Source organism: Mauremys mutica, chromosome 3, assembly GCF_020497125.1.
Source record: "Mauremys mutica isolate MM-2020 ecotype Southern chromosome 3, ASM2049712v1, whole genome shotgun sequence".
Taxonomy (NCBI): Eukaryota; Metazoa; Chordata; order Testudines; family Geoemydidae; genus Mauremys; species Mauremys mutica.
The window spans coordinates 58,145,312-58,171,529 of NC_059074.1; the positions used below are offsets into that span (position 1 = coordinate 58,145,312).

The 26,218-nt window shown below is 41.8% G+C and overlaps 1 protein-coding gene across 3 annotated transcripts in view; it reads left to right on the forward strand.

Annotated features, from left to right (window-relative positions):
- The window catches only part of RIMS1 (regulating synaptic membrane exocytosis 1), a 348,972-nt gene that overhangs the window by 318,328 nt on the left and 4,426 nt on the right, over positions 1 to 26,218 (forward strand). For all 3 annotated transcript variants that reach the window (XM_045010069.1, XM_045010070.1, XM_045010068.1), the window contains 3 exons: positions 11,809 to 11,950; positions 20,839 to 20,951; positions 25,970 to 26,071. In XM_045010069.1, the coding sequence (XP_044866004.1) occupies positions 11,809 to 11,950; positions 20,839 to 20,951; positions 25,970 to 26,071 (357 nt within the window). The remainder of the gene's footprint in view (positions 1 to 11,808; positions 11,951 to 20,838; positions 20,952 to 25,969; positions 26,072 to 26,218) is intronic.

Sequence of the window (26,218 nt, forward strand, 5' to 3'; positions counted from 1 at the left end):
CCTTGTTGGCTATAATCCAGAAACTGTCAATATTTGTTTATAATATACAGCTAATTTCTTCTCTTTCTTTTATTTTCATTAGTGTACCTTTCATAGTGTTTTATGATGTATTATACACAGAAACATATCAGACAAGCCAAAGTCATAATAAGGAAATCTTGTTTTGCAATGAAAAAATAGCATAATTTACCTGGAGAAAGCACAGAACTTGTCTCTTCTGTGTATATTATTGCCCTCTTTTCTCTGATGTTATCTGTTATCTTGGATAAAGGAGATGCTTCTTCAGTATGCAAGGTTTGCAACACAAACAGGAGGGCTGAGCTGAATGAAACATGATAAGCCAGGTGTAGCTACAAAAATAACCTGCATTTATTTGAATAGCAGAAGGAAAGGATGCCACATGAGCTCCTGCAATCTCAGGTCTTCACCTTCCATGCTGTAAGACAATGATGTTAATCAAAGCAATGTTGTTGCTGCAGCTATTTCTGATTGGTGGTTTGCATATCCAGCACAGTTGGAGCGCATGAGATTGTGTTTGAAGGGTTTCCTTGAATGCATATTTGAGAATGGGAATGAAACAGCAATATTGCACATTTCAAGTTATTCTCAAGCATCCATTTGGGAACTTTGGCAGAATTTGTTGTCTTTGAACATGGTCTTTGGGAGTAGTTGTCCACTTTGAATAATATAAGTAAAAATGGAACAATGATACTATTTATACTATTACAGTATTTATAAAAACATGAGCCTTTTACCCAAGTCTGTAGGCATATTTAAAATCATAATTAATACAAAAATTGCATAAAACACTACCAACAGCCAACAACAGCAATCTTAAAATGAAATACCCAACACTATCTCCATGAAGTTTCTCCATGACTCATTTCCTATCCTAACCCCTACCCAGACACAAGCCTGCTTAAACTGATGGGCTTTTGCACCATAATCCTGAAATTCAACAGACTTGGTTTAGGGCTGACCAACAAAAGGAGTGAGTTCCAAAGTGTAAGTACTTCCACTGGCATTTTGCAAAGTTTAAATTTTGTGACTGTAAGTTGTCTTGGCTGATTTCCAATGTCAGGAGGTTAACAAAGAAAAGGCAGTCTCTAATGTAGCCAGGACACAGAACATTACACTTCCACACTTCAATTTGTATTCAAGAGCAGAAGTCTAACATGCTAACTTGGCTATTGCTGCTAAGCAAGAATGCTGTCATGTTTTATAGTAGCTGAAGTTTCAGTGTGATCTTCAGTGATAGTTCCAAAGCAGAGTGTTCATGGTTCCTAAACTACAGATAATAGAGCCAGTATCCAGTCCCCTGAGTTTCGCGAAATTGGAGAGACAAGTTCAGAGGAAGTGGTCTCAGGATACAACCTGGTAGTTCGGAGGAGAAACTCAGACTTCTAACTCTATTTAGGGCCTGAGATTAGAGTTCTAAGAACAGAATGGGTTGCAACTCCCTTTCTTCTCAGTGTTGAAGGATCCAGCTGAGCCTGTGTGCTTCTAACCAGCCTTTCTCTTACTGATTCAGAAGAGCAGGGCAAACTGGGGATTGAAATCCCCGGTGTGTCCATGAGTGTAGTCAGGTTTCTGGCAAGGATTTCAGAGAATGGAGGTAGGCATGAACAGACCTTGTTTTTGATTGGTTTCCATACACACACTAGAGGGGTGCATATTTTGTTTGGATGGCAGTGTGAACATTTCTTTCCTGGAAGAAGTATTGTACTGTCCTCCTAAAGACTGCTTTTTTCTGGGGGTTTCTTTAATTGGGTTTTGTCTTAAAAATTTGTTTTAAGTCAACAGATAATCTCAAGGCACATCACTACAACAGTACTCTTTCACTCTTAAATGAGGTAGTGATACACCCAAATCTGTTGATTTTTAGCAACTGGCACTGCAAAAGATTACCACTGATGGTAACAATTACTCTGAGTATTACAGTGCATCTGAAACTATTATGTCCTATGCAAAGGGTGTCCATCATCAGAAAAAAATACTTTTTAGAAGTCTCTACATGGGCCTGACTTGAGATGCACCATGCCTCCATCGGACATGAGATCTGAATCTGTTGGTTGCTTTTCTAACTTCAACTCCACTGCAGTCTTTAAGATAAAAAATCCTGCTAATGTTTATTAATTGAAATGTACAGAATATTTTTCTCATAAACCATTTTAAGGCATTCTTTCTCCTTGTAGAAGATATCTATGCAGACAGGTATGAGCATTTGAGCATAACTGAAACAACTTCCTGTAAGCAAAAATGACAATATCGTGTCCTTTTTCATAAAATCATAGAACTATAGGGTTAGAAGGTCATCTAGTCCAACCCCCTGCCAAAATGCAGGATTTGTTGTGTCTAAACCATCCAAGACAGATGGCTATCCAGCCTCCTTTTGAAAATCTCCAGTGAAGGAGCTTCCACAACCTCCCTAGGCAGTCTGTTTAAAGCTTTTGCTGTTTGTTTACTTCTTTTCCTTGTAATACCTTCTAGAACATTGAAATATCTTTTTCTTTAGCCCATTTGGTCTTTTTTACAAGACAAATATTAACCAGTTGCTTTTTATTTAATGGAAGAAACCAACCTAATATTGTTTGTTTATTTCTTTTCTCTAAACCAACATCATCAGTGACGATGGCAAAGTTCTGGGAGTAGCTTGTTACGATAGTTTAGTTTGTGTTTTCCCTACTTTCCCTGAAAAAATAAAGCACAACATCATAAATTATAGGCCCACCTAAATAATGTCTGTTTGGGGTTTTTTGTGTTTTGGGGTTTTTTTAAGTTTCTCAAAAACTGAGTGCTAGGCTTAATACTTATTACAATTCTATATATTTAAATTCAGAAGCATTTTATACTGGGGTTTAATAATCCAGATAGTTCATATTTTGACCCCAAAATATTTCGCAGTGACTCCTGATGCTAAATGAAAGAGTCTTGCAAGTACATTCTAAAATGTCAAATCTCTCATGGAAAATTAAAGGTAAAATTTTCAAAAGTGATGTTAGAGACTTAGCCTACATCGCCACTGTGAGCTAGGGTGTAATTCCTCTGCTTGTGTTCACATACTCGTGCTATCCCTCTTTGAGCTATCATGAGTATAAATAGCATTATAGCTGTGTTAGCTGCAGGTAGTAGTAGCGCCAGAGGCAAGGCTGAGCCACACACCTACTGGTTTCAGGCAGGTTTGTACTTGGCAGGTTCAGCTGCTGCTGCTACCATGGCTACGCTCCTATTTACATGCATGCTAGCTCAGTGAGAACTAGTGCAACTATGTGCACATGAGCAGGGGAATCAAACCCCTAGTGTGTTGTGTCACTTGGGCCCTAGGTGCTTAGGAGTCAATGGGATTTAGACTTTTAAGTTGCTTAGGCACTTCTGAAAAATTTACCCTAAATTACTTTTGACCGTGCTTTCCCAGGTCGGAATTCTTTAGATCCTATTTATGCTCAAATTCATGGACAATGAGTCAAAATCATCAAGGTTTGAGAATAATAGAGACATTCATTTCTAAGGCCAGGTCTACACTACAGACTTATATTGGCATAACTATGTCACTCAGGGGTGTGAAAAATCCACACCCCTGAGCAACATAGTTATACCGACCAAACCACCCAGTGCAGACAGTGCTACTGCCTCTCACAAAGGTGGATTAACTGTGCTGACAGGACAAGATGTACTGTTGGTGTAGGAGCATCTTCACTTAAGTCCTACAAACATTTTTAGTGTAGACCTGACCTAAGTTTGTCTGACTTACCTTGTCTAGTGGAGAACAACTTTAAAAAAAAAAATCAAACCACCTGCTAAGAATATGTTGTGCTCTTCACAATTTACACATCACTAGAACTTACACTGCCAAGAGAATTTCTAAACCTTTCAGCAATATTTTATGAAATATTAGCTGACAGGTAGTTCAGTTCTTTTTCACTCCAAGGCCCCCTAATGTAATCAGTTGTAAAAAGAACTTGTGAGTGAAGCAACTTGATCATTCCTTACAGTGCCAAGTGGATTTTTTTAAAAGCTACGGAGGAAGCTCAGAGATTATTCTACCCAGAAACAGCACAAGATATTTAAACAAGGTTGAAGCTTCCTTGGCTTCTTACTGCTCACTAAGGAATATATTACAGCTGATGTTTAATTTTGCTTAAACCTAAGAGGTAAGTCTGTATTTGGTGCATTTTGGTGTGACTAGCATACATGTTAATTTGATTAGCAGTGTTTTAATATATACCTATAACTGTTCATAGCTACCATTGGTAAAAAACAGAAAACTAATTTACTCTGTTGATCTGAAGATCTAGAAATAATTTCTAAAGTAGGTTCATTAACATTGTATTTTTTTTAAAAATGTGCTCTGGAGCTATTGGATATCATACAACCAGAAGGGCTCAAAATCAGATGGATCAACCTACTGATTAAAACTTGTTCTGAGTAAGAAAAATTGAGTAAGAGTACTATTGTTGAAGCTATAATATTTTTTTATTTGATCAATAATATGTTCATAAATTAGTATTGTGGTATTATTTGGAGATCTTGCAGCTGTACAAAAAGGCATCTAAAATGTTTCCTTTTTCTCAAAACAATTGTTTCAGAATCATTTTAAGAGTATTGACTTTCAGCATTTATGTATATTTTATAAAGAGTATATTTTGGGCTTTTATTATTTATCTGTCATACTTCTCAGCAAACATTGTAAGAAACATTAATATTATTAGGTATCTTATTAGTGCTCATGACATTGTTTTAATTTTCTAATTATGAATGACAACTTTGTAATTGTGAAATTTGTCTAGTTGGATAATAATTATTGTTTCACTCTTGAATCTGCCATTGGGGGTCAGGGAAGTTAAAGAATTTTGGTAAGAACTAACCTTTAGATTATTTTCATAACTCCTCTTCTACTCATTAAAAAAAAATCTAAAAATACACCGAAAGAGAAAAGGAACTGATTTAATGGTCCATAAACAGAATATTTAAAACTAAGATTTCAGGATATAACAAAACTAGTAGATGGATATTAGGAACCACTTAGCATTCTTCAACGAACAGGATAAATGATGTACTTCAATTCACTTCTTTATATAAATTATCTTATGCTTTCTTCTCTATTCTAATCCCAGCTCGCCCTCCTACATTGACTGGCAGCTGCAGCCCAACACCTTTCTGATGGGCAAATGTCATGTCTGGACCCTATGCCAGTTTTGCTCTGAGAATCGTCTAGCTAAAGATTGTAGACCAATATCTAGCCTTCAGTCTAAACATGTCATCTGCAGAGTGAAATCAGTTTGCATCAGTTTCTCATCCCTCTCCACTTCATTACCTCCTTCCCATAAATCCTATGAGGCACCAAAGTATGAGAGAAAATAGGTGTTTGTAAAATGTTTAAAAATTTGTTTACAGTAGATAATTTGTAGACAGTGTGGTCTCATTATGTTTTTAATCTTCCAAGAAAGTAAATATTTAGCACTATTTGAATATCACTGAAATAGGCATTAGGAGTTGGAAAAAATGTGCATTTGTATATGGTAGCAGTTTGCATCTTATTAATCTTAGTTTTGCACAGCACTTTAAATGGCCAAGCAATTGATACCCGGTTATTTTCATATCAGTGTAAACTACCTTTTTATTCCAGCAGTAAAAGCTCACTACCCTGCATCCTTTACCACAAGATTGTCTCTCTTTGGCTGAAAAAATGTTGCTAGTTTCATTTAATACAGGGCCAGTGTTTTTGTTTTGTTTTAAGCTACAGAGGAAGCTCAGAGATTATTCTACTCAGAAACAGCACAAGATTTTTAAACAAGGTTGCAGCTTTCTTGGCTTCTTAATGCTCACTAAGGAATATATTATAGCTGATGTTTAAGTTTGCTTAAACCTAAGAGGTTTAAAAATAATTAAATCACAATTTTGCTATTTTAAAAGTCATCATTAATTCCTCATCCAGATAGATACTGATATTTGTCTTTTATAGATGTGTATGTCTTACAACACTCTCCTTTTCAAGTATTTTTCTTGGCATTGATGAATCAGGTCTTTCAGAATAGTGTACAAGAGAAAGCATGATTGTTTAGAAATTTTGCAACAAAACACAACTAACATGATCTGTTTATAAGGAGGCAAGATTTTCCAAACTATGTGCCTAAAATTAGGCTTCCCAAGTCCATATTTAGTGCTGACCAGTCAGCAGCTTTCATTCACTTTTTTTAAATTGTAGCTCTTGTATAGGGCTTTTCATCCATAGATCTCAAAGTGCTACTTCGATCAACTAGAAATCAGTGGGAGCTGCTGGGTAATAATTAATAGTTAAACAGTTAATGTGATTTTTGAATTAACAATGCAAACTAAAGGTCAGATTCTGCCACTCTTAGGGTAATGATGCCTTACTCTGCAAGTGACCCTATTGCCTCAAATTAAAATAGTTAATATAATTGGAAAGCAGCATTTTATTTTAACTTTTCTCCTGTTGTTTTCAGTGGGTTTTTCCCCTTTGTTTCTATCCCAATGTATATCAGTAATAAATACCAGTAGATGGATATATGGTGAGTAAATTGCAATTTTATGTTGGGAATGAACTTGGCTTGCCACTCGAATGTCTGAATCTGAATATGCAGAATAACAGAAAGGGTGGATTTTTTTTTTTCAGATTTCTGGAAATAATAAATCATTCAATGCTAATTATAGTGAATCTCAAGTAAATGGATTTGACACGCTTTCTAGATGGTTTCTTGCTAACAGTTTATTGGCAGTGAATTTGTTCCGCTACATTCAGTGTAGTTTATACATGTTGTGTATCAAAATTAACCCACTGTAACTATTGCTTTCTTCATAGTTGCTGGTGACATTTGGGTTTTGGGGGAGGAATATTTTAAGGATTATAGCAGTGGAGAGTTTTATGCTAAATATTATGCTTAGACACTTTTCTTCATAAAGTGAAATAGCAAAAAGGTTGTGCAGCTTTACTAGAGGTTTTTAAACTTTGGGAATTTCATGTTTTCATTGAATGTGCTGCGTGGTTGCTATAAGAAACAGTCTTTTGGATTGATGAAGACCCAAGATATGCTGCTTGAAAGTATCGCCTGGCTTAATCTAGCTAGTGTCTCACAGTCGGTGTGTGAACCAGTCCCGGCAGATCTTGGCAGAGCTGGCTTGGAGCTGTGGTCCTTTTAGGTTTTCTTCTCTGCATCCATGAGTATCTTTGGCATGAAGAATCATTGGTCCTTGAGCCATGCAGTGCTCCTCTGCATTATTGCCCTTCATTCATAGACTTAGCAATGTCGCATGTTTTAAGTTTTATTAAAGTGTTCTTTTGACTTCTTTAGGTTAGACTTTATTGACTTCGTTGTCCACAGAGAGGTCTTAGGGAATCTTTAGTTGAACATCCTGATGGGGTGGACAGCTTAGTTGACTGTGCACCTTTATGTCTTAGCTTCAGTTCCAGTAGTAACAGCCCATTTGATCCTGGCTCTTAAATCTCAAGATGGTTTGCAGGTAGGGGAAGCATCAATTCTCTTGCTGTTTTGTGCAAGTTTAAAATAAAGTAGTGAAGGCAAAATTATTACATGGTGAACTTTCATTTTGGTCTGAAGCTTTATTCCTAACTTGTCTGTAAGAAAACCAAAGGCAATGTTTCCCCTTCAGCTCAACAGAGACATCTCTGGAAAGGATATTGTCTTGATAGGTAAAATGGGATACAAGAGCCATTCAAGTTCCTTGGTAGGAATGGCTGGTAGATTGTAAGGGAGTTATATTACAGTAGCTAACAGTTTACACAAGCTAACTGTGTTATGCAGCTGCAGATGGCTGCTTTGTGATCTCTTGGAGATCCTTCTGGACCTGTTATTAAACCTGCAAAAAGTATTTATTATACTTGATCTTCACTCATCGTTGTTATGCTACTTGTGTAGATGCAATTTGTGCACACTAATCTGAGTTTTTGCAGATGGAAAGCTTTAGATGAAAGTGTATATATAAGCTTGGAAGCCATTTTGAAGCACCTTTGAAAATTTGGCCCTACATGTCATTCAGGAATGAACCAATTTGTCTATGGTCTTCACAATGGATGTAATTTAATTCACACAACATAGGAAAATACCTATAACATGAAACTGAAATTAATTATCCATGTCAAATAATAATAAAAATCAGAAGCTGGCACCATAGCTTCTGAAATAAATTTCCAGGCAAAAGAAGAAAAACTTCTCAGTTATATCACTGTATCTTTCTAAGCTATTTTAATAAGCCTGTACATTCATGTAGATGCAGTCTCAAAAGTGTATGTGCATAGGTGCCAGACCTCGAACACTCTTCTCAGAGGTGAAAATAAAAGTTTTAAACAAACCAACAAAAAGAACAAAAACAGCCCACCTGTTAACTGGCCAGATCCTGCAATTCGTCAAGCAACTGATGCTTGATCCCAAGTATGTTTCATACCAGAGACCAACTTAAATTTCCAAAGGAGTTTCAAAAATACTAAAAGGCAATGCAATCCCACTTTAAAGTATCTTATTAGAATTAGGCTTTGCTGAGAATTTTTAAAGAACATGCCAGTAGAATAAAGCTTGATATCTTCTTTTGTCAGTATGAGTGGAATGAATAAAGGGTAATGCATATAACTGGTTAGTGTAAGACTTGGAAAATATGTGAGATATGTGCTTGAGCTTATTTATCTTGAGTGAAGACTGTTCTCAGTATCTCAAAAAATCCATTATGTATCTTACCACACTATTTTAGGTTACTTGTATGGTATATTTCTGATTATATTGCAGAATATTTAGAATTTTGCAGGATCTTTAGAATGTAATTGTAAAATGCAATGGAGAGTGGTGACTGAGGGAAATGGGAGGAAGCCAGAATAGTTATGCAAAGAATAGTGACTTAGAAAATGTTCTGAAAAAGTTCTTCACACAGCACACAGTCAACCTGTGGAACTTCTTGCCTGAGGAAGTTGTGAAGGCTAGGACTATAACAGCGTTTAAAAGAGAACTAGATAAATTCATGGAGGTTAAGTCCATAAATGGCTATTAGCCAGCATGGGTAAGGAATGGTGTCCCTAGCCTCTGTTTGTCAGAGGGTGGAGATGGATGGCAGGAGAGAGATCACTTGATCGTTACCTGATAAGTTCACTCCCTCTGGGGCACCTGGCATTGGGCACTGTCAGCAGAGAGGATACTGGGCTGGATGGACCTTTGGTCTGACCCAGTATGGCCATTCTTATGTTCTTATGACTCTTTAGCCAGTTCAATGTTCACAACTCAGCAAGAAATCAAGCCTGTCAGAATCATATATGGCTGGGGCCAGGCATTCTCCACAGTACAATGGGATCACAGTCCATGGCGCACACCCTTAAATTCCATGGCAAAAATCACTACATTCAGTGGCAAGAACACCTGTATTCCATGGCAGTGGTAACTTATTCTATTCTATTAAATTCTCTTTGTTCCCATCCAAGCCCATCGCCGAACAAACACAGCTGTGGCTCATAGCTAGAATCCTCATTACTGTAATCAGTGGATATTTTCAACCATGATTATTTTCAAGGATGGGTTTTTCCACTGTACATTACAGGCACCTTGGTTCCACTCCCTAAACCTAACAGCAGCAGCCTCAGTCCTGGCAGTTCAGATTATAATCTCTTTCCGCCTTTTGTGCCATGGGTGGGAGGAGTTTGTACCTAGCTTCAGTATCTCATCTGTCCAGTTTCCAGGGCCTTAGCTATTGCACTGTTCTCAGAGCAGCCCAGTTCACCAGGCTGCTTTTCTAGCTGCAAATTGGTCTCTGGCTTCCCAGCCTGGCAAGCCCTGTAGAAGAGTGGTGGGAATATGTGGTGTAATGTAACTTCCCCATGTGGCTACAGCTGCAGAGCAAGGGCAACTGCAGATCAATCCCAGCAGTGCAGGGAGAGAGGAAACAAAGTATCAAGCTGTTGGCTGCAGCATATGGTGGAATTCTGCTGAGTCCACAGGGCAGTTTATATCTCCCAGAGCTATGGTTTCAGGCTCTCTGCAGACTCATTCCACCAGTTAATGTGGAAAACATGAACCCAGTGTCATTTTTACAACTATAATGGCTAGAAACATCATTTATTTTAAAATGAAAATTGGGATTCTGGAGCATAATTCTTCAGCAAGGGGTAAATTCCATGGCAGTAGACTCAGAACACACACAGCCCTGCGTGTTGCTTCCAGAGCCACCTGTGCACAACCAGGAATGGAGTGTGTAGCTCTGCCTCACACAAACTCTGAGGGTAATAGGGGACATTTTCTCAGCTAATGCGTAGCCAGGCATATTAGATGGACTGAATTGGTCCACGGCAGGAACTTGCAGCTGTTGGCTTCAAAATGGAGCAAAGAACTCCCACCCTAGTTGTGATCATTGGGGATAGCTGATTTCTTCTCAGCTGATGGATAGTCCGGGGTATCGAATGGCTCAGGTGGCCAATCCAAATTCGAGCAAAAAACTCCCCGTTCTAGTAATGATCAATGGGAAAGACACAGCCCTTTCACTGACTCCTTCTTTCTCTAAACCAATGTACCAATTATTTCTATTTTGTTTTGGGACCGCTTTTGGCCATGTTTCATCTCCCAGTGACAGCTCCAGAAGGGTTACTGCAATAACTCTTGTGGTCCCTGCATGGAGAGGGAGAAATGATCCCAGGATCTGCAGAGATATGCCCATGGCATGATTTCTCCATACTTCCTACCAGCACTACAGACCCTGACTATGTAGCTGGAGTCCTCCAGCCATGCTCTGTAGCAGATTTAACCATCCTCAGGAGTTTTCAGGCCAGTGTGAACGACCATGTCCCTTACAGTTACATAAAGCAGGGCCAGGATTTGGCCCTCCATACTCATTTGCCATTGCCTCAAACACAAACTGTTCCAGAGACAAGAAGCAGAGAAAATGAATTGTTTTGACTCCAGTTCAACTTCCAAAACAGGTGCTTTTGGAAGTGTTTCCCCCCCCCCAGATACTGCCCTAAATTACAAACAGACTGATAAATGGATGTGGTGAGGTGTGTTCCCCCATTTTGGCTTTGAACCAAGGTGCTGACCAAAAGTAAGAGCATTCACATATGAGGGAGAAGTACAGAGAAATGATTCTTCATACAGTTATATGAACGTTTGCCAAACATAGTACTTCATGAAAGAGAATAATGTTACCAATGAAATTTGAGGCCTAGTAGAAGGCACATGAACTAACAGAACATTGCAAGTCTGTAGTCAATAAAAATTATCAGAGCAGCAAGAGACTTGTTAGAGGCATTTCTGATGAAAGATTTGTGAAGTCAAAAGTAATTAATTATGGAATCATTCTGAACCAGCCTCATTTTTCCAGCATTTGTCATAACTATAGCAGAATACATTTAACATCAGTGACTGTACTGTCACCTTCAAAACCTGATGCTGGGGTAGACTCGACCATCATATTTTGAGGCTCGGGATGCTTAAATGTAAAGGGTCATTCTTTGTTGTGAAATTCAAACTTCATTTTAAGTAACCTGTGATGGAAGCTCCTTTGAATGGGGCAATTCATAAAGGAAATATACAAGTACATAATATCTTTGTGTGATATGATGATCTCAGAGTTGCAGCCAGAAGGCTAGAGTGTTTCCATTATCTTTCAAGTGGATTCCATCTGAGAGAGACCACCAACTAAGGACTAGAAAAGAGAGATTATTTACACTTGATCAGAATAATCTGTTTCTGATGTCTTGTTTATGAATGGAAATGGGCAAATTGTGATCAGACAAAAATGTGCAAAAAAACACCTGATACTAGAATGCAATGCTAATGCTTCCTTTTATTTTTCTACTTTCAGAGGCTGGCAACAAGAAGCTAAAAAGCACGATACAGAGAAGCACAGAAACAGGGATGGCAGCAGAAATGAGGAATCGTATGGTTCGGCAGCCAAGTCGGGAGTCCACTGATGGCAGCATAAACAGTTACAGCTCTGAGGGGAAGTAAGTGGAATTACAGATATGTAGCAGTGCAGAAATACATAGGATTTTCTTCTCCTTAGAAGAAAGCTGGTTGAATACTAGTAAAAAACAAACCTCCTTATTTTAAAAGTTCCAGATTTGGTTCCCTATGGAATTGCTATTTGTACAAAATCTTGCACTTGTGTAATTCTTCACAAATCCCAAAACTTTCAGGCATTTTTCATGAACATTTCTGTTAGAGCGCTTTCTATAGATTATTCTTCTGTTTAAAGTTTTTCCAGTCATCCAATCAGGCGGCAGAAATGATAACATGTCCCTTAGGTGACCAATCACACAACACGAATAACAATGTGAATAATCAAAGTGAACAGTTTGAGAAAAACCCAGAGTCTGAAAATTCTGTGATTCAGATTATTCAGTAAATATTTATAAATAACAAAATATGATTACAGAAATCAGGATTGCTTTAGTAATCAAAAATGGAGCTAAATTCATAACAAATATTATTTGAAACAAGACATTTGGCCACCTTTACTTTACACTTGTGGTGGGTCTCTTCTTGGATCAATCCTGAATTAAACTTCAGATGTTTTATGTTAAACTCCCTGTTATATGAAACTGTGTTCAGTAACTGTGTATATAAAGAAAGTTTAGTTTGGAGCTGGTCCAAATACAGTTCTTATTGAAAACGATTAAGTCTTACTGCACATCAGCTAAAATCAAACATAGAAGCTTGAGTATTCTGACAGTTGTCATTGCTAATGACTGCACCAAAACTAAAGGTGGGGCAGAATTTGTGTGGGCTTACCCAAAGACAGCTCTGCTTTGTGGTTGGGGGGTGGAAGAGAGGAAGAAGGTCAGAAACTGCTGCAAAAGGTGCTCGGTGGGTCAACTTTACAGCAATGACTCCCCCCCAGGAATGTGTATAAAGGTACGAACCCTGGGTGGGGCAAGTCTCTATGTGAAAGCAGGGAGGAAGCCAGCAGAACAGGAACAGGCTGGGGCTCTAAGGCTTGCTGCAGGACCATGTGGAAGCAGTATGGCTCCAATAAAGCATGGCTCCAGAAAAGCAGCAAACAGCATTGGAAACAGCATGGCTCCAGGGGCACGGGAAGGGTAAGCTCGGGAAAACAGGGGGGCTCTTACCCCCCTTCCCCAGCCCCAGAGACAGGGAAGGGCAGGCACAGGCAAATTACACAGAAAGGAGACAGTGGAAAGAAGGGGAACTAGCGACCTTTGCTCCAGGTACTTCCACCCCCAGGTAAGCTGTGTAAGCAGGATGGCTCCAGGGGCACGGAGAACAGGGGGGGCTGAACCCCGCCTCCCCTGGCCCCAGAGACAGGGAAATGCAGGCACAGGCAAATTACAAAGAAAGGGGACAGTGCAAAGAAGGGGAACTAGCTTCCCCTGCCCCAGGTACTTGATGTTCAGTGCAGGTACTCCATAGAGAGGGCAGCCAGTGGCCAGGTAAATGACCTGGTAAAGGACTTAAAAGGAGGTACTGGATAAAGAAACAGAACGGGGGAGGAGGTTCGAGGACTCCCAGGACCCATACGTCAGGGAGCCAACTCCTCCTCCCCCTGTTCTCATAGCCCTCCTTAAGCCTCTTGTGAGGCTGGTGGATGCAAAAGTCCAAGCCATGGATTGGTTGGGGGACCTGGATGGAAACAAAGGGGGGCTGGTGGAAGCCCCAGAGAATTGATTTGGAAAAGCATGGATTTGCCTGCACTGTACACGTTATCTGAGTGGTGGCTGTGGCAGGAGGAAGTTTTGTGGGGTTTGTGGGCTGTGGGTTTATTTGGGGTGGGAGGAGTTTGGGGGTGTTTATTTGGGGTTGTGATAACGGGGCTGGATGGGTTTAAGGAGGGCGGGGGCTGGGTGGAGAGTTATTTGGGGGTTGGGTGGGGGCTGTAGGAGGAGGGTTATTTGGAGTTCTATGGCAGGGGTTTGGGTGGAGATCTGTGGGATGGGATTATTTGGGAGTCTGTGGCAGGGGGGTGGGTGGAGGGTTGTGGGGTAGGAGCTGGGAGCACAGGGAGCTGTGTGGCAGTGCCAGTGGCCGCTGGCTGTAGTTGTATCTGGCTCCATCCTCCACAGCCCCTTCTTCTCTCCTCCTTCCCGCTCTTGCTGGAGACAGCACCAGGGAGGGATGGACTCGCTGCCACCACACCAGGGAAGGTCTCTGGGCACTGAAGGCACTCGGGATGGACTCTGCAAGCACAAGCCTCGGGGTGGGGAGGGAAAAATTCCAAAGTGCTGGAGCATGGCTGTGTCCTGGACCACTCAGGAAGCACTAGTTCCCCCCCACCCCGAAACAGTGGATATCTGTCCCCAATTAGTTTTAAGAGTTTTGCAGCATTTATAATAATTACTCATTACTTTAACAAAACTCGCTGATGATTCTACATATACCAAAAATGAAAGCTTTATGCACCATTTTAAATATATTTCCAGCACAAAGCATGTGAGAAGTAAAGACCCCCTTAACATAAGGCACAGCCTTTAATAATACATTGATTTTGACTAAATAGTTTTGGCTCACACAGCTTTACGAGATATTACACCCTGGTACAAGCTTCCACTGCAGACATCCTTTGGCAAAGCAGTCCTCTAAGTACCCCAGTATTCCTTGCACCCTCCTCCTCCTCAATGAATACTGCTTGTGATTCACCTCAAATGCAATATACAAAGGGACCATCACTTGAAGAAGAAAGAAAGGTTACTTACCTATACAATAACTGAGATTGTGGTCACTACAGGTACTCCATTACCCACCTTCCTTTCCCTCTGCTGTGGAGCCTTATCCTAGGACTATTCACAACAAAAAGGTAACTGGAATGGCAGTCGGTCCGCTCTTCTTCTTATGCACTCAGCTCAGAGCACAAGGAGGGGTGCAAACCAATGGATAGTGCTAGCAAAAAAACTTCCACTCTTAGGTGTACTCCAAGTGGAATACAGGCAGAGTTCACATATTCGCAGAGCTCCTCTTACTGTATAGTTTAGTAACCTTACTTTAAGATGATGAGGGCTGTTCACACCCCTCCTGACTATTGTTACAGGAAGTCTGCAAACTCAAGCTGACATTGCTGAATCAGTTAACCTTGATAATGGGAACAGAATTTTGCTTCACAACCATAACAGCTAGAGAGGCCTTTTTTTTTTTTAATGAAAGTTGAGATCCTGGAGAATAAGAAGATAGCTTTTAAAAGATGCCACACTGCTGGATACCAGCCCAGTTCGTGTCCTGAATATTTAGATTGACAGCTGATTTAGATCATATGAACAGCCATATTGGGTCAGACCAACAGTCCATCTAGCCCACTATCCTGCCTTCTTACAGTGGCCAGTGCCAGTTGCTTTAGAGAGATTGAACAGAACAGGGCAATTTATCAAGTGATCCATCCACTGTTGTCCTGTCCCAGCTTCTGTCAGTTAGAGGTTTTTTTAAGTTATGGTAGTGGAAAGTAGTATCACAGGAATATACCCCAAAATAGGTCATTCACTGCAATAACAGATTTTGGTTTATTTGCTACACTTTATATTATCATTATAGGTGGGGCTCGGCACTGGATCATATCAGGATCTGGTCAGAATAACAAGAATCTGGCCAACCAGTGGCATTAGGATTAAAACTAGCTCTCAACAGCACTCTGATTATGGGCCAGTTTGCTAGCATGGTAAGCAACTGCAACATATATAGTTGCTTTCCATATATAGTCTATCTGTTTTGAAAGTGGTAGACATAGATCAGCGTGAGGCAGATGCCTGGCATGGAAAATTTCAGCCCAACCAGTTGAAGTGCCGCAAAGTTATAAGCAGGGCTACAATTTTACCACACCAATTTTTAATACATTTTATGGCAGAGGTACAGGAAAAGAACAATATGTCATAAAAAGGGGGGCAAGGGGTTCGTAGGGAGAGAGTTTTGGAGAATGAGCTCACCCCACATTCACCCTGCAGCAGCAGCAGCTCCTGTCCCACAGGGCTGGGCTCCAGGTGACCTAGCCCATGCGGTTGCAATGCCAGTCAGAGGATGGAGACAGAGGGAGGAAGAGGGCCAAATTTGGTTGTCATTGAAACCTAGTGCACAAGGTCACAATGCCACACAGGTTTGCTGCATCCACTCCTTTGTCTCCATCTATGTAGGTGCGGATGCACTAAACATGAGTGGTGGTGTGATCCTGAGGGCTCAGTCACAATGCTACTTGGTTTGGGTGCATTTCACAGACTTTATTCAAATTCATGGTTTCCGTGACCACTATGATGTCCAGGACAAAATTGTAGCCTCAGTAGCCTAGCCCCACAGATAGTGATAATATAAAGTCTAGCAAATAAAACCAAAAACTGTGTTTACATTAAATGACCTAGCTTTGGCACATTTCTGTGGCACTACTTCCCACAAACATAACTTAAAAAGAAAACTTCCCAAAATATTTGTACATCGGACAGGCAGGTGCAAGACCAATTGACTGCAAGTAACAAAGATTAGCAATTCCAGACCGTGGTTGGAAACACATTTCCCTAGGAATTATTTGTGATTTTTTCATTAAAACTGATGCAGTATGATAAAACTAATTACATTTTTAATTACTGGAATTTAAAATTAATCATAGCGGGATAGGATCAGCCTCCGGATTTTTTTTTAATCACAATAGTTTGTCTCAGAAAACTCTTCTACTGTCACAAGGCATTGGTAATGGACTAATACATATTTATTTTTATTAGCTGTCTACTTCCTTGAATTTCTCTTTGGCGTATAGATGCCATGATGCTTCCCAGGGGTACCCTGCGTTGTGAGACACCTCATTACCACCTGCCCTTAGTGTGAGGAAGTCTTGTCTGTGCCTGCTGGGGGTCAGCTCCCCAACTCCACCAGCCACATGCAACACGACCATTCCCCTCTAGCCTAGATAGGCCCCCCCTGTTTTTCTACAGGTTAGCAACAGGCACACTCCAAGCCTCGAGCCCTCCAGGCATCTCCCTGGAGAGTCCAGCTCCTGTTCCACTGGACACTTGCAGTATTCACGGATTCTCTGCTTCCAAAGAAACAGTTCGCCCCAGTTTACCAGGACTGGCTCTGCATAGCACTTAGATATGTTTATAGTGAAATCAAGTATAAGTTTATTTAATAAAGCATAGTCAAGTAACAGTAAGTAGAAGTATTGGGGTGGGGGAGGAAATAGTTACATATAAAACAAAATCATGCCATGCAACCTAGAGCCTAACCCTAGAAAAGTCTAGCATTTGGCTCACCCAAAATCATTGAAATGAGTTTCAGCTAGACATGACTATGACCCTCCTTTCATGAGATAAGTACACTGTCAGCTTGACTCCCTGGTGAAGAATTCATTGTGTTCCTTTGCCCCCAAGATATATAAGTCCTATCCTTTGTCTTCATTCATAGACAGGACACCCCTGCTGTTTTGTTTCTTCCTGTACATTTTCTTTCTTGTAGATTTCACAGTCGCTCACTGGTACCTGGCTCATTATGCAAAAAGGTCTCAATTGTGAGGCAGACAATACACATATGATCAGACAAAGAGATAAGCGTCTGTTACCTCCTGCTTGAAAGGCATCAGTCTGAGGCATGTGACCTCCTGGTGACCTGAATTAACTCCAGGACCTTAAGAACATTATTATCAGTATATAAATACATAACTCCTTAAATATTATCCACACATACATTTTGCAATGATTACGACGACCAGTGGACTACTGGCTCTCAGTAGAATAGGTCAGTAGAGACCTTACATGCCACCTATTGGTGAACTATTATGCATATATCAGATCCAGGTGATCCCTGTAAGCCATATGCACCCCCTGTGTCCTCTGCCAGTTGGCACCAAGAGGTCCCTGCATCACAAATGTGTATTTTAAAAGTCTCTTTTTAAAGAATGATTAATGAGCAAATAGCTGGCTTAGAGCAATGGAAACAACCACAGAAACTTTCACCCCTGAGACATTTGCTAGGCAAACTTGAGAGTCGCAAACAGAGGCAGCTGGCAGGAGAGTTTTGGAGGGTGTAGCTAGAGACTTTGCTGTAACAGGACTTGGTGAGTGCTGCATTTGGTTCATCTGTACACTGTTTGTGTGACTATTCATTTGTTCTGTGTATGAGCTGTGTAGAAGGGCCTTTGACCCCAATAAGCAGCTAAGACAGGTCTGTTTGGTAAGGGCCAGGTGGGTCTGATCTTTGGAGCTTTGATCAGACCCACTCTTTGAAGCCTATAGGTGGTTAATCACTCACTTGTGGAGCTGAACTGAGCTAAGCTAAGCAGGGGAAAATGATGTAAAAGTCATTTGCTAGGCAAACTCGAGAGCTGAGAACCAAGGAAGCCAGCAGGACAGTTTCTGAAGGTATTTGGAAAGGGTGTGTAAGAGGCTTGCAGGTTCAGCTCTATGTGCAATTCCGTGATGGAACAGTGGAGGTGACCTGCAACAGCTGTGCCATGTTTTCTTTCCTGCCTGAGCCAAAAGGGATTTCCTGTGCAAGAAGTGCAAGTTGGGGGCTGTACTGGAGGAAAAGATTCTTGGATTGGAAGGGCAAGTAGAAACATTACAGTGAATCAGAGATGCTGTACAGCCAGGTTCAAGAATGTCAGCATCCCAGGTTCAAGGAAGAATGGAGCTGGAGAGAGAGAGGACATCAGAGAAGAGGCCTGGCAGTTCAGAATCACCATAGGCAAGAGGTCTTGGCAACATTCTACATGGCTGGAGAGAGACAAGAATGGGAATGCTGTGGCCACCAGAGAAAAGGGGACCAGGAGGATTGCAGCTTGGTCCAAACTGAAAGAAAACCAAATTTGCCCACAAAGAGATCAGAGAAATTCTGCCCACAAAGAGATCAGCCCAACTCTGTAAGATGAATCTGAACTAGAACAAATCCTCTCAAAATACAGGAAGATTCTGATCTGGACCCAATTTTTTCAAATCTGGCCCATCTCTAATGTCTACAGAGGAAAAACAGTAAATTAAAAATATTACTGGAAAATTAAGTATCAAATGATCACATGTAAATATAAAGAGTGTATTACACTTTTCAGTGCAGTATTTGTTTCAGAGCATACCATAATGAAGATCAATAGAAGACCTTACATAGTGGGTACAGTGAGAGGGGGATGCTGGGATTTGAGAAGAGCATCATTCTCCCCAGTCTGAGCCTGACCTTAGTGGAATACGGAGGGGGGAAAGTCCAGCATCTTTCACAAGTACTACAGTCATTTAAAACAAAACTAAAAACCACAACATACCAGGATGACAAAGATAGCTGTTTTCTCATTAATAGGTCAGCTATCAGAATGTCAGCTATCTCTCACATCCTGCATGGCCCAGAGGAGTCGGGTGATGTGGGCTCATTCAAATTCTGTGTCCCAGATTTGGGCCCTAATCTCTTATTAGATCTCAGTGTCTATTTTCTCTATTTGAAAACTTTCAGAGAAGGTGAACTATGGTACTAGTGGCTTAAAGCAGGAGTGATACAAGAGATGCAGCAAAGGATGGGGAAATTATATCTGGGAATTTTAGTTACAAAAATGTTGTTATAAACCTTAACATTCTTTAGTTTGCTTTCTTTGTTTGTTAATTGTAATACTTTAATTTTTAAATAACTGGAATCAGCTCGAAAATTGTTAACATCAACAGGTGACAGGGTATTAGATGCAGAACATTTCATGATCATTTAAAGCTTCATTCCATTGAACTAATCCCCTTCAAATGCAGCACTTAACACATGTGAATTACAACTGAGTGAAATTTTTCATCCAAAACTTCTTTCAGCAGAAATGCCGATTCCACAACACTGAAACCTTTGACAAATTCATGTTTATTTTACTGAATTGTTTGTTTAAAAAAAATCCAAAAATTGAAACATTTAGTTTCATCAAAATGTTTCAATTTCAGTTTGAAACAACTTTTCATTTAAAAGTTTCCTTTTCATTTTAATTTTAATAGTTTCCAAAAGGTCAAAATCTAAACAAAGCATCTTAATTTTATCAAAATGAAACATTTGTTTGACCTGAAACGAACATTTTTTTAAACTTTTTAATTCACTGAAATTTTTCATTTTGGGCTGACCTGAAACAATTTTTTTACTTTTTAAAATTGCCAACAAATCAAAAATCCATTATTCACCCAGTTCAAATGTGAACCACATTCAGTGCCCTGGGGATTATGACCTTCACCACACTTCAGTTCTAGTTGGGTAGGGGAGGAGTAGAGAAATAGCCTCTTTTCCATGGAAGTGGGCTATTGGTCTTGCCACAGCTACATCCCCGTGAAGAGGAGATGGTATTGCTACAACTATTCCCCACTGTACATGGCCCACAAACATTGCTGCCTATAACCCTTTTAACTGTACCAGGTGGAGCAAGGTCCTGCCGTCACAGTCAGGGTCAGCTGGAATGGTTTGTCAGACTCTTTATTGCTATAGCAAAACTCAAAGATGGCTAGTTGTTTGGGTGAACACTACTTCCCAATGAGATGGTTGCATTATACCTATTTGGGGGTTCTGGTTTTGCAATATAATTTGCAGTTACATTCTCTGAGGCTGTGTATTGTGTCTGAGCCCTGGTCTACACACAGCCCCTGGTTCGAACTAGGGTACGCGAATTCAGCTACGTGAATAACGTAGCTGAATTCGAACTACCCTAGTTCGAATGACTTACCGTCCAGACGCCGCGGAAGCGAACTCCGCGGCTCCAAGGTCGACTCCGGCAACTCCTCCTGCCGCAGTGGAGTACCGGAGTCGACCGCGGCGCTTCCGGAGTTCGAACTATCGATAGTTTGAACTCGCTGCGTCGACCCGGCGGGTAAGTATAGACGTGGCCTGAGAAGCACTTCCATGTTAATTATTGTGGGCCACTATGAATTAATGTTGTATTTACATGTACTCATGTTTTATATTTCTGTAGCCTAATATTCCCTGGTGTGCGGCTGGGTGCTGACAGTCAATTTAGTGATTTCCTTGATGGCCTTGGACCTGCACAGTTAGTAGGTCGACAGACACTAGCAACCCCTGCTATGGGTAAGAATAATTTATTCTCATGTATAAGACAAATGCTATCCCATTGACCAAAGTGAAGTTAAGGTGGCCAGAATGCAGCTCATGGGCTACAATCAGCCAAAGAGTTCTACCAAATGGCCTTCCTCATCTTTAACAGAAAGGTGCTGTTTCAGAGGCAGTGCTAATGCATTGGCGGGCCCAAGCAGAAATATTTTGGAGGCCCTCCCCAGACCCGCTGATGGAGTCGGGGGGGGGGGGGGGGAGGGTTGTTGCCCAGGGCCCTGGGTGGTGGCCGGGAGCCCCAGACCCTTTTACATGCATGCTGCAGGGCTCCTAGGCTTGTGCAGGGTGGTACTGGCGGCAGAAAAGGCAGCCGGGCGGGCATGTGGAAGCCCTGGCTGTGCCAGAAAAGCATGCACAGCAGTGCAGCCGGCAGCAGCTAACTGGGCAACAGCAAGCGCAGGCGTATCACCACCCAAATCTTAGGTGGACCTTTCTAGGGAGCCCATTGACTGTTCTGACCTGGGCAGAGCCATCCCTAGGGCACGGTGAATCGGGGTGACCACTCCCTGCTTTGGGGGATCCTGCAGACTGGCACGATTGGCCAGTGCAGTCCGTCCTGGAAGTGACGGATTTGTCACTTCTGCTCCAGGCCCCGCAGACCCCAAGGGATGGCCCTCGCTCTGAGGCTCAGACAGGGCCGCCCGGGGGGGGGGGGCAAGTGGGGCAATTTGCCCCAGGCCCTGGGTTCTGCAGGGGCCCCCACGAGACTTTTTCGGGGCCCCTGCAGTGGGGTCCTTCACTCACTCCGGGGGCCCTGGAAAACTCTTGCGGGGCCCGGGGCCCCGGAGCTTCTTCTGCTCCAGGTCTTCGGCGGTAATTCGGTGGCCGGGAGTCCTTCCGCTCCGGGACCCGCCGCTGAAGTGCCGGGTCTTCAGGGGCACTTTGGCAGCGGGGCCCGGAGCGGAAGGATCCCCTGCCACTGAATTACCACCGAAGCGGGGGCCCCCTGCCGCCGAAGACTCCAAGCCCCCTGAATCCTCTGGGTGGCCCTGGGCCCAGAATTGCTGTCAGCGGGCCTGGCCCTCCCACACAACACATAATAAACAGCAAATAGGGTCCCCCTTAAGCTTCTTGGGGCCCTGAGCAATTGTTTAGTTTGCTTATGCCTAGCCCTGACTCTGCTGTCCATAAACAGAACTGATGCTGTTTCATCCAAAATCAGATGAAGATAGAGCATTTCATCCTGGGACCTGTGATATCCACAGAGCTCACTTCTGTATCAAAGATGGAGGCCACAATCTGTTACTTTCTATGCAGAATAATTATGGTCCTTGGCTCATTGCAAATTGCTAGTTCTCAGCTAGTTAGCATTTGTACATGACATTTGTAACTGATTATGTGGCCAATAACGGAATCTGACCCAGATTTAGCTGATTGAAAGATAATCCAAAAATCTGAAACTCTACTGCATATTTGCAACAAGGCTGACAACCAATTTACAAATGATGCCATTAGATTGTTGCTGTTGGAACAGATTAATATTTAAAGTCTAATTTCCAGCAGCCTCTCAAGGGCCACCTATGGTTTGCTCTGTAATCCGAAGCATCTGAGAATCCCCTGGAGTACCAAGCGCTACAGGCTCGCCCCTGACACACCCACTTAGGGTGACCAGATAGCAAATGTGAAAAATCGGGACAGGGGATGGGGGGTAATAGGCACCTATTTAAGAAAAAGTTCTGAATATCAGGACTGTCCCTATAAAATCGGGACATCTGGTCCCCCTACGCCACTCCACACTCCCTGCATGGACACTTATGGGGAGCCTGCATAGAGCTGTTTATGATGGCTTTATGCTCTGCCTGCAGTGGAGAAATTCTTCCCCGGGCCCTTGCAGGCTGTTTACAGTACATGTGTACCACCACAGCAGTGTGTAAAGGCAGGAGCAGGGGCAAAATCCCTTTAGTCTGCAGTTGAGTGATTTGGTGACATACTTTGTGGCTGTGCATTGAGGATGAAAAATAAATAACCCTTGACATCTCCACTAGCCTAATCATGCTGTGCAAGTTAAAAATCACAGATGGCAAGTGCATTGTCTGAGCAGTCTTAAGCACTGCAGGAACTCAGGTTCAGGAGGCTACTCAACCACTACTGAGGAGAAGTAGGGAACCAGGAGGAAAAATGGGAGGGGGTGCTCTCTTCTTTGCAGCTCATGAGCTCTACAAAAGAAGAAGTCTTGAGCTGCTGTATAAATCCAAACTTACTTATATTTTGTAATAGGAGTTATTGGGCTATAAGCTTATTGAGAATGGAGCCTGTACAATGTTATAACCCCTGTTAAAATATATCAGATTTCCTTCTTACAGGAAATAAGAATTGTCTGGCTTCTTCTGTTGTCCATTTTAAAATCAGGGTGATTCCAGTAGTGAATCCAGGTGCTAGCTTACATTCACCTCACTTTTTGCTTAACAGTTGTTTTCCTCCCTAAACCTCTTCCAACAGGGCTCCTGAGTGATAACAGTTTATTTCCATCTATTGGAGCCTTTATTTCTACGGGCTGAGAGAAGGTTTTAGGCTACAAAATTCACTCAATCGTTCTACCTAACACTTTTTCTCTTCAAGGGCTTATAGTTGTATCTGCTGGTTTGAAAATGTCTGTGTTGTGGCCCCCCCTGCTGACTGCCAGTAGCATAGACTGGATTTGAATATACAGGCTTACAGCATTTGAAAGGTAGCCCAAGAGTACAGTTTATGGAATTTTCCTCTAAACTATTTTTAGCCCAGTACAGAGCTGTTTGTTGAAGAAAAGTTTTGATAGCTAACAAACCAGCCCTGCTTGGCTTGTCATATCTCGAATACTAGAGTAGTCCAGGGCACTGTGCTATAATACTCTGTTAGTGGAACAAGTGTGCTAAGGTCTCCTTTTCAGTTACATTTGAACAATAATACTTTTATCATTAAGAATACTGCAAATTCTGTAGCTCAGGTTTATTCACTATTCTTTGCTTAGAAACATGGACTTACATGTCAGACATCAGAAGGTCAAGGTCTGGGGAATTCCATTTGCTTGCACAGTTACCACAATTGCACATGCCCAATGAGGTATTTGAGCGCCCAGACAGCCAGTTATGTGACTATCTACCCATTTGCATGATCAGTCTTGGTGACTTTTTTTATGCAGCCCTGAACTTCTCATGGTTTGAAAATCAGACCCATAATTACTAAGGCCCAAATCCACAAAGAGACTTAGGTATTGCAACACTCAGTGTCACAGAGACTAACTTGTAGGTGCCTAGCTACCCAATAGAATTCATAAACCTTGGATTAGGCGCCACATCTCCCTCTGCTCTGAATGGTGACAAATAGGTGACTCAGAATGGGATCATCAAAACTCATCACACTAGGCAGAGAGTCACCTAAGCTAGCCAATAGCAGATGCAGAGGAGAGGGGTGTGTTCTAAGCCCCACCTCTCTCAGGGAGTTAGGCACCTAACTCCATTTGGGATCCACAGCTGGGAACCCTCTCCTGGAGTCAGGCGCCGAAGCCACTTCTTGCAAGAACAGCAGTGGTGCATGCCTAACTGCAGTGAGAGCCGCCTTCTCGTGGTGGTGAGGGCACTCACCTGGGATGTGGCAGACCCTGGATCAATTAACCCTTTGCCTGAGGAGAAGGGATTTAAACATAGGTTTCCCACTCTCAGGCGAGCGCCCTAACCATTGCTCTAGAGTGTCATTCTCACGCTGTCTCTGGCTCAATGCATATTTAAATATTTATATACTGTGTAATGGCCTCAACCAGAGAGATTGAGAGAAACCAGCATCAGTGTGTCTCACTCTCCAGTGGACAGGGCACGCACCTCCTCCTCCCTCTGTACCATTTTATGTGTAGTTCGGCATGCTCTGAGAATGCCTAGCATATCAAGCCCCACAGTACCTCGTTTGAGTCCCATTTGAGGATCCCACTTGAGTTTAAGTATCAGGCACCTGATTACCTAGACTGATGTGCACATGTCTGATGGCAGAAACTTAGGCACCAAGTGAAAATGCAGGCACTGAAGGATTTTAGGCAACCTGAGGGCTAGGCAGCAGCTTAGCAGCTTAGAGGATTTCAGTGGCACCTAAATTTTTGGACTTAGGCACCTAAAGTGGAAGTTAGGCACCTAAGTTCTTTTGTGGATCTGCACTTAAGTATCTTTTTTCATTTACAGTCTTTCTTTCCAAGTCAGAGCAGCACTTGGACCCCAACTCAGCAATTTTTTCTCTCTGCAGCTGTAGCCAGAGTTGTCATTTGCCAGAACATTCAGAACCGAGGAAGCAGCTTGGAAAACTTGTTATCTTCATATTCTGGCAGTTTGTTCAAGGTGCTGTTCAGGAAGGGAACTGTCACCCTCTTGCACTCATTAAAAAAAACTTTTGAAAAAAAAATTGTGAGCCTCAAAGAACTTAGTCATTGACTAGACAGACTGCAGTCTACTTTTCTGGCTTTCTTCTTTCTGAAGGACAGACCTGCAATGTTTGCAGCCACACACTTACCTTGTAAAAACAACGAGGAGTCCTTGTGGCACCTTAGAGACTAACACATTTATTTGAGCATAAGCTTTCGTGGGCCAAAACCCACTTCATCCGATGCATGTAGTGAAAAATGCAGTAAGCAGAATATATATCAGAGCACATGAAAAGATGGGAGTTGCCTTACCAAATTGGGGATCAGTGCTAACAAGGCCCAGTTCAATTAAGGTGGAAGTGGCCTATTCTCAACAAGTTGACAAGAAGGGGTGAACACTTACCTTGTGCTTCTTCCATCTCTTGTGTATCCACTTGGTGTCTCTCCTCTTATACTTGGATCAAAGGCTCTTTGAGGAAGGGACCATCAATGGGATACAAATCCCTGACTGGAGACTCAAGATTCTACCATAGTACAATAATAATAATAATGATAATCAAAGGAATTGCCTGAGTGATGACAATTGACTGTGGTGAGGTCTGCACTGAGCTGACCCAGATAATGGAATAAGCTTTTTCTTCTCCTTTCCTTTCAGGTGATATTCAGATTGGAATGGTGGATAAAAAAGGCCAGTTAGAAGTAGAAGTCATTAGAGCCCGAGGCCTCACGCAAAAACCTGGCTCCAAATCTACCCCAGGTGAGGAAAACTGCAAATGTTGGAGGACAGGAGAATACAAAATATGCAATAAAGTGTAGACCAGTGATCTCCAAAGAGACCTTCTCAGCAATTTGTAGCAGTCACTACATTTACATGTATTCATTTTCTTTTTTGATAGAGATGTGT